The 18,823-nt window shown below is 38.7% G+C and overlaps 1 protein-coding gene across 12 annotated transcripts in view; it reads right to left on the reverse strand.

Moving 5' to 3' along the window:
* Positions 1-880: 880 nt before the first annotated feature.
* MARK3 (microtubule affinity regulating kinase 3) overlaps positions 881-18,823 on the reverse strand; it is a 77,862-nt gene continuing 59,919 nt past the window's right edge. For 5 of the 12 annotated variants that reach the window (XM_053601437.1, XM_053601446.1, XM_053601447.1 and 2 more), the window contains 6 exons: positions 17,785-17,888; positions 8,940-9,101; positions 8,013-8,270; positions 5,631-5,657; positions 3,969-4,013; positions 881-1,816 (listed from right to left, as the gene is read on the reverse strand). In XM_053601437.1, the coding sequence (XP_053457412.1) occupies positions 1,471-1,816; positions 3,969-4,013; positions 5,631-5,657; positions 8,013-8,270; positions 8,940-9,101; positions 17,785-17,888 (942 nt within the window). In that variant the 3' untranslated portion in view covers positions 881-1,470. The remainder of the gene's footprint in view (positions 1,817-3,968; positions 4,014-5,630; positions 5,658-8,012; positions 8,271-8,939; positions 9,102-17,784; positions 17,889-18,823) is intronic. The other 7 variants (XM_053601441.1, XM_053601438.1, XM_053601439.1 and 4 more) reach the window with 7 other exon arrangements.

Here is an 18,823-nt window from a genome sequence, read left to right on the forward strand (position 1 = left end):
CATGCCGCTCTTGCTGGACAGCCTTCAGCAACTCATACGTAGAAGCCACATCCCAATGGTATCTCTACACTCTGCTCTGGCACATGCCATGTGCTGCCTTTCCCAGATATTTGTGTGGTGCCCTCAACCTCAAATCTCTGCCTCAAGAAGCTGTATCCCCATATAGCCACAGCGCTGTTTACAAACCCTGTGCCTACTCTGCGCATCCTCTCTTGACACTTGTCGCCATGTTCTCTACTGGATAACTTACTTGCTATTTATCCAGTGCCTATAAGAATGTCCACTTCAAGGAGACAGGGTCTACTTTGCTCACCAGTATGTCCCAAAGAATTACAACAGCGCCCTACCTATGGGAGACAGTAACACTTGTGACTAAGTATCTGTCTGTCCAGACATACTCTGATCAACACAAACCCAGAACTCAAAACAGCACACCTTTGTGATGATTTCCCCATGAGACTAAAGCACCAAAATGAATAAGCCCACTACCCCTTGACATAGCCACGGAGGTGTTGGCAAAAGGCTGCAGTCTGATTCATGTACTGAATCACAAGAAAGGAGAGAGGAAATCACATACTTCATTAAGAAATAGCCCAGAACTGACAGAGGCCAGTGTTCCTTCACACCAGTGCACTGCAGCTCCTGATGCCCTTCCTTGTTGGGTCACCAAGACAGACATCTTCTCCCTTTACTGCCTTAGGGACAGAAAAGATGCTCATAATCACAAAATGCTGGGACCCAAGCTAAGGACCAAGGGACCCCATGCCTTCATACACTTTCCTTTGCTTTTGTTCAACTCTGTCATGGAGGCAAACACGCGTACTTTTAGTAGAATGGCTTAATCTGGGTCTTAAATACAGTATTAGGAGACAAAGCAAGATTTACTGAGAAAACGTGTATTTTTAATTATCTTGTGAATCTATTTAGAAAAACACACACAAGCAAAGTTTCACAACTATAAATTTAAACCTTTTGCACTAAAAAAAACACGAAACAACAAACACAAAACCACAGGCATGAACTGTAAACCTGTATTAATTATTAACTAGTCTTAAGGTTAATTCTTAGCAGTAATTCAGTATTTTCCTCATTGGCAAATATAATGTTTTAGCACCAAATGATCTCCCAGAGGTACTTAATGACTCTGGCTGCCAGTGTAGGGAGATGCTTCCACACACACCACTTCACACACAGTTCACTCTCACACCCACCCAGGCAGGAGGCACCTGGAGATGGGGCCACATGCTGATTCTCAGGGCAATGGAAACGGCATAGAGGCTGCACCTCTCTCATGTAGTGCACTTGTAGAAAAAAGGCCAGCTCTTGCTCCCAAGCGTGCGCTCGTCCTCAGACTTTAATACCATGATTTAGAAGATGCAGACATTATTGCCTAAATATTATTCTATACATTTCCATCAGTGTTCAGGAAAAAACTTTAATTGCTACTCAATTTACACCATAATTACTGGGTTACAGCTTTAGCTCATTGGCAATTTTGGATGCAATATTTTTGAAGGCTATGGATGTCCCTGATATCCGCTTAAACCGGACCCCATTCAGAGACAGTCTTGGCAACTTGCAGACCTCCATCTCCCACTGCACGAGACTCTCCGCGTGCCCATCACCATGGACACAGAAGAGCAAGAAGCGCTCCCGCTGCTCATAGTCGCAGTTATTGGCGTCCAGCACTTTGCGGATCTCCCGCATCATGTCCCCAGGGTCCATGGAACTAGTGGTTTTCATGCTCCAAGTGAAGCGCAAGGAACGAGGTTTTGCTTCTTTGTTCTCGTCCTTTTGCTCAGCAGATACGTTGCGACTGAAATGCACAATGGCAGATGTATTTTTAAGTGCATGGCAAAGTCAACCTTTTCTACTTCAGCTAAGTTTGTAATCCACCTCTTCAATACAACACAACCAACCACCAACCTCCATTATTTTTCCTGTACGGACTCACATTTGTAACCTGTTCCTTTACTAAGAAGTCTATTTTCAACTATTTCTACCCATCTCCCAAATCTTAAGCCACACACCAAAAAATCTACTGGCTAGAAAATCTTTACTAGCCACCTATACTTAATATAAGTTAAGAAAATAATTTGTTAAGCAGAATCCTTGACTTAGGGCTCCACAGGCCCAGTTTGAGAGGGAGCTGATGGCTGACCCCCTGCTCACTCACCCCAGGTGCCTCTCCTCTCCTGCCACACTGCTCTTTCTATCGTGACCACTGGGACTGGGACTCAGGATAATGGTGGACTCAACATGCTCCAGATGCTGAGCATTGTAAAGTGGGCTGGGGACATTTTTTTAGTCACCTCTACATGCCTCGTTGTTTTTCCTTCTGTTTTGTTGATTTAAAATTCCAGTGCTATAGTTGAAACAAACAGAATCTTAGATGACTTAATCTTACTACTGAAATGGATGAAAAGTGAAATGTTACAGCTTATTTGTCTATGGGAGACTGAAATGTCTGTGTGTCAGCAACATGGATTCAGAGTCTGAGCCCTTGGTCCTGCTGCATTGCAGTAGACAAGTGGTGGCTGGGTCCTTAACATGCAGGCATTATTACCACAAGTCATTATTTACATTATCATGTGTATTTGGAGGCTTCAGTTAAGAGAGTGAGTATTCAACCTCTTGGGCAGTAACAACACTATTATACATGTTAAATACACTCCATCCTATGGCACATTCATCAGAGCTAAGGGCTACAGGTTTTACCTACACACAGGAAAGATGTGGCAGTATCATAGAGGGTAACAGGAGAGAAAGGAGAACCCACCTAGTGCGAGGATTAAAAGTGAAAGGCAAGGTGGGACCATGAAAAAGTGGATTCATGGGTAGGAGTGTTATGAGAAGAATAAAAAAAGTACCTATGGGATTTCACAAAATGCAACAGATGGGGGAACAGAGTTTTATTTTGAGAGGGTTTCACAGCTAAAGGTAAAGAAACAGGAATAGTATAAAACATGTTTAGAGGCACAATAAAGTGCACACATTAACTGGAACTGGAGGCACAGTGCTGTCACCCTATAATAACTACTAGCATTTATTGAGCACCTGTGGTGGACAGGTGTAGTATCTTACTTGATACCAGGGGGCAAGCCCTACTGTCACCTTTCTATTACGGATAGGGAAGCAAACTAGTGTGGGCTGGGCACTCGCTCCAATACAAAACACTGTCTTGATAAGGCAGAGGAGCTTTGGGCTGCTGAGGCAGCCTGTATCATGCCATGAAGGGCCTCACAGGGACCAGGTCAGTGAGGGAGAGGGGGCCACTGAATGTTTTTCATTCAGAAAAGTCACAGGATCAGAGTTGTGCTTTAGAAAGCCTAGGAAGAGAGCAAATGGGTTATAGCAGACTGGAAATAGCCTGGTTGGGGACTGGTATAAGAAAGGGGAAAAATGGAAGATACCTACAACCAGGGACATAGAGTCCTAAGCCTGTCTGGTAACACCTCCCTCATATCCTATGCAACGATAGCTACACGAAACTGAAAAGCAAAACACTTCACAATGTAATCAACATTCTTAGAAGAAAACATTTCTAGCTTGAAATATGAAAATCTTACTAAATATCTGGCTTTTATTCCTTGAGCCATGTGAGAAGTCAGTGAGAGTCCAGGGTCTATTTCTAGGAGCACTACTACTGACCCCCAGAGTTCATGTCTCAGTTTGGGCTGTTAACACCTGGGCCAAAAGGCCGAAGGCGCTGCCATGTATTTAGTTCTTCACAGAGGTAACAATGCCCCTGCCAAGCTGGAAGCAGGAAGGCTCCCGTGGCACACTGGCACCTTCATGTGGCCATCATGGTACAGCACAGCTTCCTACCAGAGCCAGCAGCCACAGGGAACTTTACTTCTCATGCCACCTTACCAAGTCCTCCTACACTGGCGGCAAGAATAAATGCAAAACACTCAGAAAACAGCATCCCCTCTGCCACAGAAATGAGTAAAAATCATTTCCCTCACCTTGAGCCCTCATATCTCCCGTTCCTCTCATATTCAGTTGGAAGCCTCAATGAACAGAATGTAGAAGCAAAGAGAAGTGGGAAAGAGAAAAGAGATCTTACATACTAGTACACGACCACCCACATACCAACACAAGCATCACGAACACATCTAAAGTTCTTCTGGGTCACCAATCAGGCTTATTGAAATGTTTCCTCTCAGTCTCCCATAGGCCATGTACAGGGGTGGGTGGCACACCCACCTCTGACACATGACAGGCATCCCCACTGGGTTCCTCAGTCTGAGCACATTTATGGCCTGCCATTGGTGTCATCCTCACTCCCCACAGTGGAATGGGCTTTCAATTAAAAGATAATGAGAGTCTCACTTGAAGTTTTATTTTCCGATAATGAGAGTCTCAGTTGAAGTTTTATTTTCCGTCCAAGGAAAAAACTGACAACTGAGAAGATCAGTGAAAAAAATAATCACTGAATGGTATTGACAGCGGGAAGAAGCCCCACACCCTGTTCCTGGTAAAGGGTATTGCAGTGATCCATTGGTCTCATGAACATAAAAATGTATACAGCCTGGTCTTCCAGAGGCACAGGCACAAGAGTGGCCCTTGATGGCAGGTTTCTTGTCTTATATCTGTACATTCCAAGACAGCAAAATTTTGGGTCTCTTGAGTGTCCCCATCAAAAAATATTAATCAAGGGCCAGGTGCAGTGGCGCATGCCTATAATCCCAAAACTCTGGGAGGCCAAGGCTAGTGGATTGCCTGAGCTCAAAGGTTCAAGACCAGCCTGAGCAAGAGTGAGACCCCATCTCTAAAAAAAACCCGGGCGTTATGGCAGATGCCTGTAGTCCCAGCTACTCAGGAGGCTGAGGCAAGGGAATTGCTTGAGCCCAGAGTTTGAGGTTGCTGTGAGCTGTGACACCATAGCACTGTACCGAGGGTGACAAATAGAGACTGTCTCAAAAAAAAAAAAAAAAAAAAAATCAAATCAAAACACTATTTACCACAGAGCTTTTAGTAAAATAATGAGATGTGCTTTCTTCAGCGTTTAGTGAAAATGGCTTTTAGGTAGAATTTTATTTATTCTTCAGCTCTTCCAAACTATAAAAATATTTCTGCTATGCTGCTGCTGACATCTTAATCCCTGAAAATGCCAAATCAAATGAGGCTGTAGATGTGAATTTTATGCTTGTTTCTAGTATCAAGAGTATTAGCTAATTTCCCTGTCATTTTCAAGCCTTTTGCTAATTCAATCCTCCATGAAAAAAAAATGAAGACAAACACAATTACCACTTACCTTTTACATGCTTATGGCTAATCATTAATTACACAGTAAGAATGAAAATCTCATTCTTCAAATAGGAGCATGCTAAGTGTTATTAGTATGAAGACAGAATTATTTGGATGCTAAATAATTCTACCAAAGAAAGAAAATGCACAGAGCATGCACAGGCCTTTTGTTGCATGGGTATCACAGTCCCTTTATAATGCCTGACAAAGTTAATCTATTTCTTTCCAGTTTCCTTTCAAGAAAATAAGTATTTAGTTCTCAGCAGAAAGTTTAGTTTTTAAGAAAAAAACAAGGCCAGAAAGCCAAACCTGATGTTAATTGCAGGGGCAATTTGGGGGTGAGGATCGAAAAATAAATGTGTACATATAAATCCTACCTTTTGATAAACCTGAATGACATGTTTCTAAAAGAAATTAAGTAAAAAAAAAAAAAAATAAATAAATTAACAAAAACAACTTGGACAAATTTAAACAGAAAATCTAATCAATCATAGAGAGAAAGAAAAATCCCCAAATAAAAAGGGCTCCTCTTCTGGCCAATAAACAATGAAACAGTGATGTTCGTTGAAAAAGTAAAATTATTACAGATAATTAAATGCATCTGTAATCTTTTAATTAGAAATATTAAAAATCTGTACTTGTTAGAAAAAGTTTAGTAGTAAATACTGACATTGGATGTGATCAAATCTATTTAAAGTTCTTCAGATGGATATACTTTTAAGATAAAACTTAACATCTTGTGTTGAAGAGACGATAAGTCATACACAATACACTATAATACAACAACACTTCTCAATTTTCTTCAGAATGTCTTATGAACAAAATTCTTGCCTTCTTATACATAAAAACAAAATTTTTCATTATAAAATATTTAACCATTAAGATCATTACTTCTCTCAGGAAAATTATTCAAACATTAAGAGAATGTGTACAATGGTGTGACATAAATCACTTAAAGAAAAAACAGATTATTGGGGTTTAAACTGCAATAGATGTTCCAGTTTTAGATCTCAAATAAAAATTGACAAGTTGACAGTATGGATTTTATTTTTATGTAATAAACTGGAAGAACTATATTTAAAAGGGATGCCACTCATCACTAAAAATTTAGGGGATGCACGGGCTGTGCTGAACAGAATCTGACAAAAGATTTTTCAGACTATGAATCAGATTTTTATGATCATGTGATCAGCTTTCCTGGGCAGTACAGCTGGGCTTATTAGCTTCTGTGTATAAAGGACAGTTCTATAACTAGACACAATAATGTAATATAATGATATACATGTATATAACTGAATGACTAAATTAATGAAACCCTTTGACTTTTTTCTAATTTAGGATAACTTGGTACTGCTCAGATATTAATTGACCAATTATCATTAAAAAAAAGTTTAATTACTGTAAATAACTGTCAACCACTTCATAATCAGATCAAAAATGGTACACAACAGGGTTAGTGCCACAGTAAAAGAGAATCATGTGAAAATATTTTATAAATAAATACTCCATAAATACAAGGTGATATGATTCCAAAGATTATTTTAGTTGAAAAATTACTAAAGAATCCCTAAAATATATTTTCATTTCCTAATTTTGTACCTAGGAAAAGTCAGGATTAGTGGTCAAATACTATAGGATCACTTTTCTTAACTTTTCCTTCCATGAATCCCTTGTGGTATTAAAGAGGAAGGAGGATGCCACAGAATAGAAGCCTTTGTATTTTGCACTCTGGCCCAGGCCATGTGGGCTAATCTGAGTAGGTCAGGCCTGAACGCAGGAGGGAAGAGTTTTGCTTCTAACTACAAAGAGCTCATAACTCTCCAAAGCCATGTGCTATCCAGAGTGTAGGTTTTCTGACACCACCCCTCCTCACCTTACCAGCCAGGCCTTGCAACCTTTGTATCCATAAGTGCAAATACCTTAGTCTCTTAGGCACTACAACTTTAATGCTAGCAATTATTGCTAAGCCAGGACAAGGAGCCTCAGCCACCGCTTTAAGGACCCTGAATGCTTTTAGGAACAAGTTGCCTATAACTGAAAGATGACTAGGGAGATGACAGGCTTTGGTTTGCAAGCCTTAGCAAGATAAGATAACAGACTATCTATAAAAACTAAAGGGTAGAAGTACCTGAAACTTTGAAGTTGTAGAATCAAACAACTAGAATTTGTGGGGGAAGGGTGAAGGGTGAATAGGACCTCACACAGTCACCTTGGCTGGAGTGCACAGTGGCATCAGTATAGCTCACTGTACCCTCAAACTCACAGCCTCAAGCAATCAATCCTCCTGCCTCAGCCTCCCAATGAGTGCAGGGATTACAGGCATGAGCCACCACATCCAGCAAACCACCTAGAATTTTTTAAATAAGAAACCTCAATCTCCAATTATAATTCAAATACATGAAATAAATTTAAAAATAGGAGAAAAGGATTCATGCCTGTACCAGTCCTTCACTGAGTTATCTAAAGGGGCACAAGTGTAGTGGCTTAAAGTGACTTGGCTCAGCCTGATAGTTTTTTGCTGTAGGATATTAAACATGTACCTTAACCTCTCTGAAGGTCATCTTTAGTTTCTTCATGAAATGGAAAATATGCAAGGTGGTCTGGAGAAATGTGTATGTATATATTACATAGTAGAACCTCTGTAAGCTAACCACCCAAGGCAATGTAACAAACTGGTCAACATACAGAGCTCAACATAAGGAACTACACCTACAGTACTAATACGTACATGTGGTGCATGGCCTTACATTGACACTTACCTCCTTGTTAGTTTTGAAGTTAATTTACTAAAAAGATTAGTGGAGCCTCGGCTTCGTGTCTGGGACAAGGGTGTGGCTTCATGGGACAGGCTGGGAGAGGCAGGGGGGCCGTTATATGTTGCAGTTCGCCGCTCCCGTGGCTGGCCATGGAAAGTGCTACGACTGGCAGTGCCTCTTGGGAAGCGGATTCGATCCGGGGTGGTTGCACTGCTAATACTGTGTGTTGAAGCAACTGGAGTTCTCTGATCAGGAATAGTGCTATGGAAATCAGAAAATAAGAGATTCTTATAAACATGGCATATAAAAATTTATAATCACAATATACCTTTCATACACAGTGGAGAAAATCAGGTGTAATCAATCCAGATCCAAGGGGATTTTATAGGACTTAGGAGCAAAAGGTAAGTTAAGTAGGAAAGGGTACCAAAAGAATAGTACATAATGAGACAGAGCCTCAGAGTTTAAGGGAATAGTACATATACATTTTTAAGGACAAAGTTAATGCAGGGAAATTCTAAGGCAGAGAATGGCTAACTCAAGCTTTCCCCTTTCCTTCCCTCTCAAATTGCTTACACGCAGAGAACCGTGCTAATATGAAAGAAATAAAGTATAGGCAGGCATACTTGAAGAATAGGCAACTAAAAAGTTTTGGAAGCACACAAATGGCATAAATAGAAAATTCCACATGCTGAAAGTAACTTGGGGAGGAGCAGGAACTTTTTACACCCTTTGTAGTAGGCAAAGGCACAAGGACACACACAGATGACCAAGGACACCATGAGACAGGATATGCTTAAACTAAAATCACAATGAGGAAAGACACTTTGTGGACAACTGTAACAAAATCTTGGACTATAAAATCCACAGCACAAAATTAAGAAGCAGTGGGTACACATTAGTTTCACAAGGAATGTGCATTTTTCTTACATAGCCTTGAAGTTATCTCCTTCACTGTCTATTGGAGGTAACATCATCTTGGGGTGCCCAGAGGCTGACATGGACATCGACTTCTGATGTCTCAGCCGACAGGTAGAAGATGTAGTACAAACTGAGGCAGGGCTAGCTGCGTAAGCGAACATTTCTGTCAGGCTGGGAGGGGGTTTGGGTTCAGGCAGAGGCAGAAACAACAGTTTGATGGAGCAGTGACCACAGAGCAACCTGCTGTGTAATGCACATACCTTCCTCCCCAAACCATTTCAAGTTTTTCAAAGAATAAAACACTCTTAAAACTTGTTTTGGGGGTTCTGGAGCAATTGCTAACCTGTAGCTCCTTTTTTCCAAATAGTAATCTTAAAAGTTTATTACCTTAAACAGAAGAAAATAGCAGCTTACACGTTTGAATATTTGTTTATTTGGGAGGGATGATGTCCTCCAAACTAAAATAAAACAAAACCTATCCTAAGATTTTAGTCTAAGTGGTGAAGTGAATATATAACATGAGCATGCTGTGCTCTCAACTTGTTCCCAATTCACATTGACATATTTTAAATAAACTAATAAGGTTATGGATATAGAAACTAGTTGTTATACAATAGAATGTCCTATGTTGTTTTAACATAGGTTAAAATCTTCTTACCCAAAAGACATTTATAAAGAATCCTTTACAGAGAGTCCTTTATCCTTTATAAAGAATAGTCAAAATCCCTAACAGGTCAACAGAGCCCCTTTTTTTCAAGAAGTAAACACTGATTTTTAAAAAAGCAACTATTTACAAACACAAAGATTGAGAGTGGCTGGAAGGCTCCAGTTCTACTTGGCACAGATAGCTACTAGACAAAACTACCCAAAGGAAACTCACTAGGAACATACTATTCCTGGATTCCAGCTTAGATACTGTGTCCAGAAGATTTAAACCTGGAAACCAGCAGGTCTTTCACTTCCCATATCCAGACCAAACATTTCTTATTGGTATCAACTTTCTAAGAGCTTCTCAGTTGGCCCATCCTCTCCATTTTTACTGCTAGGGTCTTTCTGCAAAACCTCATGCCTCGTCTTCACTGGGCTCCCTTGCCTCTGCCCCAACACCTCTAGTTTATCTACTTAACTGCCATGAACTTCTCAAAATATAAAATGGATCTTGTTGCTCATCTGCTCATAATCTTTTTATAATGCACCAACTCTTCAGGATAAAGTCCAGACTTATCACCCTAGCATGCAAATCACATATCCTTGGGCCCCGGCAATCTGGCCCCTGCCATCTCTCCAAACTTTGCCTTCTATTAGGTCATTAAATCTGAAATGTCCAATTTCAAATCAAAAGTTTAGTTTATTATACCTCAAAGAAGCACAGCAATTAATCGAAGTATGTACCTAAGCTATCTATACAGTTCTGCCATCTTAACAGTAGCTTGTGTCTGACAGCAATGAGAAATCCCAGAGAGTGAATGGTAATGAAGTCACACATCCTTGTTAAGAAGCAGTCCAAAGCCTGGAAGAAGGGGTAGTCAGTTGGTACAAGGTCTGGTGAATACAGTGGATGACGAGTCCAGCTTCTGTAGTTTGATCAATGTTATTTACGGAACAGTATTGTGTTGCAAGAAAATTGACCTATCTCTATCGACAAATCTCAGCTTCTTAACTGCAAGCATCATCTTTTCATCCAATTCATTGCAGCAGATATCCACTATAATCAATTGACCAGGTTTCATGAAGTTGAAGTGAATAATACCCAGCCCTGGGTGACCAAATAGACATCATTAGCTTTTCTTGATAAATATTCAGTTTTGGACTATGTTTCGGCACTTCATCTTTATCCAACCATAGTGCTCAATGATTGCAATTGCCAAAAAGAATCCATTTGTCATCACATATAACAATACGGTGTAGAAATGGTTTGCTTTTATGTTGTGACAACAATGAAGGCAAGTTTTGAGAGGATTTCTTTTCTGACACTAGTTTAATTCATGTAGAACCCATCTATCCAGCTTTAGCCTTGTTGATTTGTTTGGAATGTTCCAATACTGTTGGAATAGTAGCATCAAACCTTACTGCTAATTCACATACGGGTTGACATGGATTTGCTTCCACTATAGCTTTCAGCTCTTCATTATCCACCTTGGTCTCAGGTCACCCTGAGTTAAAGATTTTTAAGATGAAAATCACCAGAATAGAACTTCTCAAACCATGTAAATATTGTGTATTCATCAGCCACATCCTTTCCAAACATTTCTGGCTATTTTGAGCGCTGCATTGGTTCCACAGAAGTCACATTCAAAAATAACATGAATTTTCCACTTATCCATAGTTTTATAAAAGTTGCTCAAAGAGAAAGAACTGAAAGATAATTACAAGCCAAAAATGCAGATATACCTTCACAATTAAAAAAAAAAGGGTCAAAGTGAAATGTCAGAGATTTCAACTGTCAAACTTACTACATAAGGAAATCAGACACTTCATACTTAACAACCTAACATCATTCTTTCTGAAACTTGACTTTCTGGCCCTCCTGAGGATGTGCAGTCCCTTGGTAAAGCACCAGGTCAGAAAATGCCTTGCCAGAGCTATTTTCCATGCCTGAAGAGCTGGCATTTTTCTTTCTATTCACTCTTCAATATTCAACCAGAGGTCATTTCCCTCCATGAAGTTTTCCCTGATGCACAGAACTAATTCATTTCTTGTGTTTTAAGTTCATGTATGCCATACTGTATTGTAGTGACCCCTCCCTTGCTGGAAATCCTAGAAAACAGAGCTATAATCCTGTCACTATGTCCCCGGTGTCAGCAGAAAGTCTGACAAAGCAAGTGCTCAGTAAATGTTCTTCTAACGGAACAACTAGCCACTGGGATTCTGATAGTTCCCATGTGAGGGGAAAGACCTATATTAAAATTGCTCAAGAAGAGCTACTTGTTCCTGCATTTTTGTTTGAGAATCCTGGCCTCTGCCTTGGAGAAGGGCTCTATGGAGTCAGAGAGATTGGAAACAAACATCTACAGTTTCCTTTTGCTTTAGGGGGCTGCAGATGAAGCTCTACTCATGACTTTTCCAGCCACCTTGGCCAATGACAGGTTTAGAGATGCCCTGAACCAGCACACACATATCGAAGAGACAATTCCAGGTTTTGGCTAAAGCAGAACTATGTGCAGGAAGAGGTCAGGTCTGACAGTGCTGAATCCAGTCATGGAACTACCACAGACGAGGCAGAACTAGAGATGGACACTGACTGTAGCCCTGGACCTGGTTAGCAGCATGACCTAACTAATGCCCTTTTTTATTTAAGCCTGTTTGTACTGCAACAAAGAGTTCTGTTTAAAGTAGTTAGACATGCTGGGTTGTTCCCAGTACATGCATACAGACATACATATAAATATATACAAATAATTTTAAATAAATACAACATCTTTTGTGCTGTTATATTTCAGGGAAGTTCTGGGGCCAATAAAATTTATCTCCCTGCCCAGTTACTGACATTTTTTTTTTTTTTTGTAGAGACAGAGTCTCACTGTACCGCCCTCGGGTAGAGTGCCGTGGCGTCACACGGCTCACAGCAACCTCTAACTCTTGGGCTTACGGGATTCTCCTGCCTCAGCCTCCCGAGCAGCTGGGACTACAGGTGCCCGCCACAACGCCCGGCTATTTTTTGGTTGCAGTTTGGCCGGGGCTGGGTTTGAACCTGCCACCCTCGGCATATGGGGCCGGCACCGTACTCACTGAGCCACAGGCGCCGCCCTGACATTTTTTTTTTTTTTGCCCCTAGAGCGAGCTAGGGTCAATGGATGCACCAAGAAAAACAGGTGAAGAAGGGGAGGCAGTTGTTGTTTAGCTTCTTCCCTGTGAACATAAATGGTCCCAAAGACTCTGGAGAAGCAAAGGATTTTACTCATCCCATACAGCAAGAGGCTGCTACATCTGTCCCCATGTAGCACATTGCTGACTAGCCAGACAGCACAGGCAAGACCTGCAAGGCACATAACATGGCAAAGAGGGGACAGATAGATGTTCTGGATTGAAAATTGATCCTGTCAAAGTTAGAGATCTTTCTAAATAGGAAATACAAATTGATGCTCTCACTATAAATTATTAAATTCTGACATGCTAGTTTTAAAGATATTTTCTTCAGAAATTTTATTTGTGTTACATTGCAAGTTCTACAAAGTAAGCAACAAAACAGATTTTTCTGACTTCTACAATAGGCCTACCACCTTAATTCAGAAAACAGTAAGCACCATAAATGTTTGCTGACTTCCAAGTCTGTGCAATCAAACTCACATTCTATTTAAATCAGACAGCACCAATACTGCAATGGGCTGCATGCTCTAAAATCTAAAAGTTCATCAAATCAGTTGCTCTGAAAGGTCAAACAATATTTTTCCCCAGAAAAGTATTCAAAATAATGGTTATCTTTTATAGGCTAGCCCACAACAATCTATGCAAGCAAATTCAAGTTGCATGATATTGAATCCCTATTAATCTTTCCAATTGTTTTGTATTTACAAAACAATTGTATTATAAAACAATTATATATAAAATTGTATTATAAAACAATTTTATTTGTATTTACCAATTGTTTTGTATTTATAAAACAATTGTATTATAAAACTGTATTATAAAACAGTTGTATTATAAAAAAATTGTATTAATCTTCCCAATTGTTTTGTATTTATAGAACAATTATATTTATAAATGGTTATCTCTTATGAAACTCTAATTCATTTAAAGTTATTAAAGGACAGACACTCTGAATTTGTTTGATAGACTATCTAGCCCAAATCAGACCATTTCGATAATGTTCTGGTTGCTGATTAAAAGCATACTCAGGGATTGGGCAAAAGCAGACTTAAAATATAGTCTGAAGGATATACACGTTGACTGTCATCAATTGTCCTCTGCTCAATCTCTGTGGCTTAAAGCAAGGCAAGTAGAAAGGTGGATAAAATAATGAAGCCAACTGAGAATTTTAAAATTTTGCCAATGAGGCCAATACTACAAACTTCTTTGAAAAGATTCTGTGTGTTTTATTCTAACATCATCACATTACTTCTTTGGGATATTTTCACATGAACACAGTCTAAACAGCCTTGTACAGATATCGAGAAGCATATGAAGCAGTGGGAGCAGAGGCTGTTTAGCAACATTAATTTGGAGAAAATTAATGTTCTTGTCTAGGCAGTTTATAATTTAACACAAAAGCTAAAATTTGTTGATCACTGTCATGTCTGTGCTCAATGGTTTACGATTCACTGTAAAACTACACAATCCTGACAGAATCATACAATTAAAGATGTAATCAAACATTCAAAAGCCTAAGGCTAGTTTATATCCACTGTTAGACAGAATCAGGCCGTTTTTGGAGGCTGATAACAGAAGGTAGAACAGTTATTTCAAGAGGACTGTAGCAGAAAGTAGTGGCCTTCAGCACACCTGGTTTCAAAACAAGTCTCACGCAGAAAACTACTCATGGGTGCTTGTGCCAAAACAACAACTTGCCAAAACTATGCTTCCCTGCTCCTCAGACCAATGATTATATTTCACACAGTAAAGCTGATAAAACAGAAAGATTGCAAGAGTAAGAATCAACTAGTAAAACTAATTTTAAAAAGAAAAAAACTATTAAAAATCAATTATATTGCCTGTGGCAAGAAGAAAATAACTCTACATTTGGTGAGCTTTAAAAATATCCTATAATACTCTGGTTTCTCTTCAGATCATATGAATCTTTCACCTTTTACTAAAATATCATCCTATATTTGGTGTAAAATTTTAAAGTTAGTAAGGTGTCATTTAAGGCACATGGAGCCTTTGGTTCAAACATTTTCACAGTTTTTATCAGCCATGATCATTGTTGCAATTCTATATAAACACATAACAGAAGAAAACAGTCCAACATATTTAAGGCTGAAAATGAAATTTATTAGTGTTTTTGTTGCAGAAATTAACAAAGGTCCAGCAATCCTGTAGTTCACTAGTATAAATTAGTGAAGGAATAAGATATATAGGAGGGAAGAAAGCAATAATCTCCCTAAGAAGTAATCAGTGCAGAGAAGGCTAACTGCATCTAATTCAGCAGCTCTCAACCTGTGGGTCGCGACCCCTTTTTTCAATTTATAACAACATGGCAATTAGAAAGGTTGAGAACCACTGATCTAATAGAGAACTCAATTTTTTTTTTTTTTTTTTTTTTTTTGAGACAGTCTCGCTCTGTTGCCCAGGCTAAAGTGCCATGGTCTCAGCCTATTTCACAGCAATCTCCTGGGCTTATGCAATCCTCCTGCTTCAGCCTCCCAAGTAGCCAGGACTACAGACACCCACCACAATGCCCAGCTAATTTTTCTATTTTTAATGGAGACAGGGTCTTGCTCTTGCTCAGGCTGGTTTTGAAACTCTGAGCTCAAACAATCCTCCTGCCTCTGCCTCACAGAGTGCTACTGCTAAATTCTAACAGTGAGCCACTGTGCCCAGTCTCAAGCATCTTTTTTTTTTTTTCCTGAGAGAAAGAAGGGGTCCCTCTGTCACCCCAGCTAGAATGCAGTGGCACCATCTTAGCTCACTGCAACCTCAAACTTCTGGGCTCACGTCATCTTCTGCTTCAGCCTTCTAAGTAGCTGGGACTACAAGCATATGCCACCATGCCCAGCTAATTTTTCTATTTTTGGTAGAGGCAGGGTCTTATTCTTGCTTAGGCTGGTCTCAAACTTCTAACCTCAAGCAATCTTCCTGCTTTAGCCTCCTAAAGAGCCACCACAGATGGCCTCAGGCATCATTGTTAAGGAAGAAGACAGCAGTCACATTGAGCACCTTAGCTGAAAGTAAAAAATCTAACCACTAGTTAAGCCCTCCAACCCATATAATTTCCTACAGTCTTTCCATTCATTTATAAGGCAGGTAAAGAAAATCCAGAGATTATTAAAACTATGGGCCCTGTTTTGTAAAGTTTGTTACTAAGACTCTGTTTAGATAAAGACAACATCCTCAAAAAGTAAAGTATTTCAATGATTTATGATAAGAGAAACAATGAGGCCCAAGTCAGAATGTGGAAGAGTCAGCCTCAATAAGGAAGGGCTTTACACGGGGAACACAGAAAGGAAATAACTCCAAAGAAATCAAAGAAGTCTTAAAAACTATTTTCAAAGAGTGACATGAATAATTTTAGGAAAGAAGAATTAGAAGAGTATGGGGGCAACATGCCATGCCTGATGTGTGTACCCACAGATACAGGATGGGAAGCAAAGAGCAGACTCTGGTTTTAACACCTGTAAGAAGTCTGACGCTGCAACTCAGAGTCACATATCCTAAAGTCCAGACAGAGCCTGATGAAACAGCTTGACAAGTTAGAAACATCTGTAAAAACAAGGAAGGTCACGAAACAACAGAAATTTCTAATTAATTCTTCTACAGATATCTTTTAAGTCATTTTTGAACTAGAAGACATTTGGTAGAGAATAGAACTGTAATAAAAGAAAATCTATCTTAGAATAAACTACTATTAAGAAATAAGTATAAAATCATGAATTGTAAACTATCCCAGTTGCTATACTCAATTAATTTCCTAATAGTTTTTCACTATAAGGTAAAAGATGTATTAAAACACATAGGAGTCAGAAAAGAGAATACAGGAATGTAAATACTGCTAAAACTCACTAAATAATAAAAACATCATACATAAAAAGTTTTACTCCCCATAACAATTCAAACTTAAGTGGTCTATGGAATAGGGAAATGATAGTTTGTTTAGTTTTAGAAAGAAAGAGAAAATAATCTTTGCTTAGGCTGGCATAATAGTTAGGGATCAAAGATTTCGTTTGAATAAAGCAATCAAATGTAAAATTAAGATTAAGGAAAAAGAAACTTTACAATGCAATTTCAGAAAGTAAATGTCAGAAGAAAATAAAGGAACAATTTATGTGAGACATGACCAAACAATGTTCAAATTAGGAGGAGGATGTGAGTTTATTTTTATAGATTTTTACTCTAGGACTTATTCTTTTATTCCTTTATTTCTATCTTTGAATTCAGTTTATATGAGACTCTTCTGGAAAAAAAAAAGAAAGAAAATCCATGCCAGCTTGGGAAATTTGTTCTATACAGAATAAACTATATTTAACTATTCTCCACCAAACCAACTTCTTTTTTCTCTCCTCCCACAAACTAACCCTACCCTCGTAGTCTCTGAAGCCACCTACTTCCACTTTACTTGTTCTCATTTCACAACCCCCCAAAAGTTGTCTGCCTATGATGCTCTTTAATGATGAATTAATTTATTAGTATTTTAAATTATGTTCATTCTATGTATGCTTGCCCCTCAACCGGAATAAAAACATTTAGAAATTCCATTTCTTCTGGATGCTAAAGTATATCACTTTCTAAAGTAGCAACTATGCTACTACTTGGCCATCTGGACCCTTTGGCAAACTGCTGAATACTCTCTCTGCCTTGTTCTCTACCTTCCAGAGGTATGGCTCCTACCTTAGGTCCTTATCCTGTTCCCCCACCTCTCAGCTTTTATTCAAGTTATTAATGTGCACAAGATAACCTCCATTTCCCTATTCACTGTTTTATAATGAAATGATGGCTTATTATCTACATCCTCTAGGAAACCTCCCTGGTTAACCTTAATGCTCTTAATCATCATATACAGTCTGCCAGAAGGATGGTGCTCCAGACAAGAAAAGGATTTGGAATCCTAGTATCTTGCTAAAAATAAGCACTCAAATTTAACTTACCTTCAGAGAATACTTACTGTTATTAAATTTTGATTAAAAAACTGAGATAAATAATATGCTTCCATTTCTCTTAGGAAAAAAAACAAATTTTCTTGCAAATAGGTAAAATTTCATACCTGTTTTCTTTGCCATTCTGAATCACTGAGTGTCTATCAGCTGTGGTTCTCTCACTGCAAACATACGTATTTCGCCGTGTCATTCCACCAGATGCTGTGTTACTCTATTAAAAAAGGCATTTTTGTTTTAAATTATTTGTAAGTACAGTATATGAGGAAATAAAGAACTTATCTACATAAACAGGAGTACTGTTTTTAAATTAAATTATGCTAAAATATCAGAAAAGAGAAGACAGTAACTTCTAGCCTCTCTTTTGATAGAAAAATGGCTAAAGTACAGTGACTACAATAATAGTTCATAATCAGTCAAGTAGTAATTCACAGCTACTTAAACCGAAGTAGGACTATAGGGTGAGGCAGCATTTTTAAAAGCAAGTATTTTCAAAATTAATAAGAGGAATTATAAATATTTAAATTAAAATAATAAAAATTAAAATTAAGATATAAAACAGCAGCATAATGTTGGATTTGACAATAGATTCATAGATATGACACCAAAACCATGAGAAATAAAAGAAAAAATGAATGGTGGGTGCCTGTGGTCCCAGCTACTTTGGAGGCTGAGACAAAATAATCAATTAAGCCCAAGTTTGAGGTTGCTATGAGCTGTAATGCCACAGCACTCTACTGAGGGTGACATAGCAAGACTGTGTCTAAAAAAAAGTGGACTTCATCAATATGAGAAACTTATGCATCAAAGGACATTATCAAGAAAATATACAAAATTAGAGAAAATATTTGCAAATCATGTATTTGATTAAGGTCTAATATTCAGACTACATAAAGAATTCTTACAACTCAACCACAAAATGACAACTCAGATTTAAAAATGGACAACTTGAGTGTCTTGTAATTAATTATAATGTATGGGCTGCACAGTAATCTGCTTTGTTAATGACATGATAAAACGGTATACTGATGAGCTAGGACACCTGTGATTAACTTTGTGTCTCCTTCAGAACTGTGTTGTTTCAGAATTTTTTTTTTTTTTGAGACAGAGCCTCACTATGTCACCCACAGTAGAGTGCTGTAGCATCAC

The sequence above is a fragment of the Nycticebus coucang genome, chromosome 9, assembly GCF_027406575.1.
Source record: "Nycticebus coucang isolate mNycCou1 chromosome 9, mNycCou1.pri, whole genome shotgun sequence".
Lineage (NCBI taxonomy): Eukaryota > Metazoa > Chordata > Mammalia > Primates > Lorisidae > Nycticebus > Nycticebus coucang.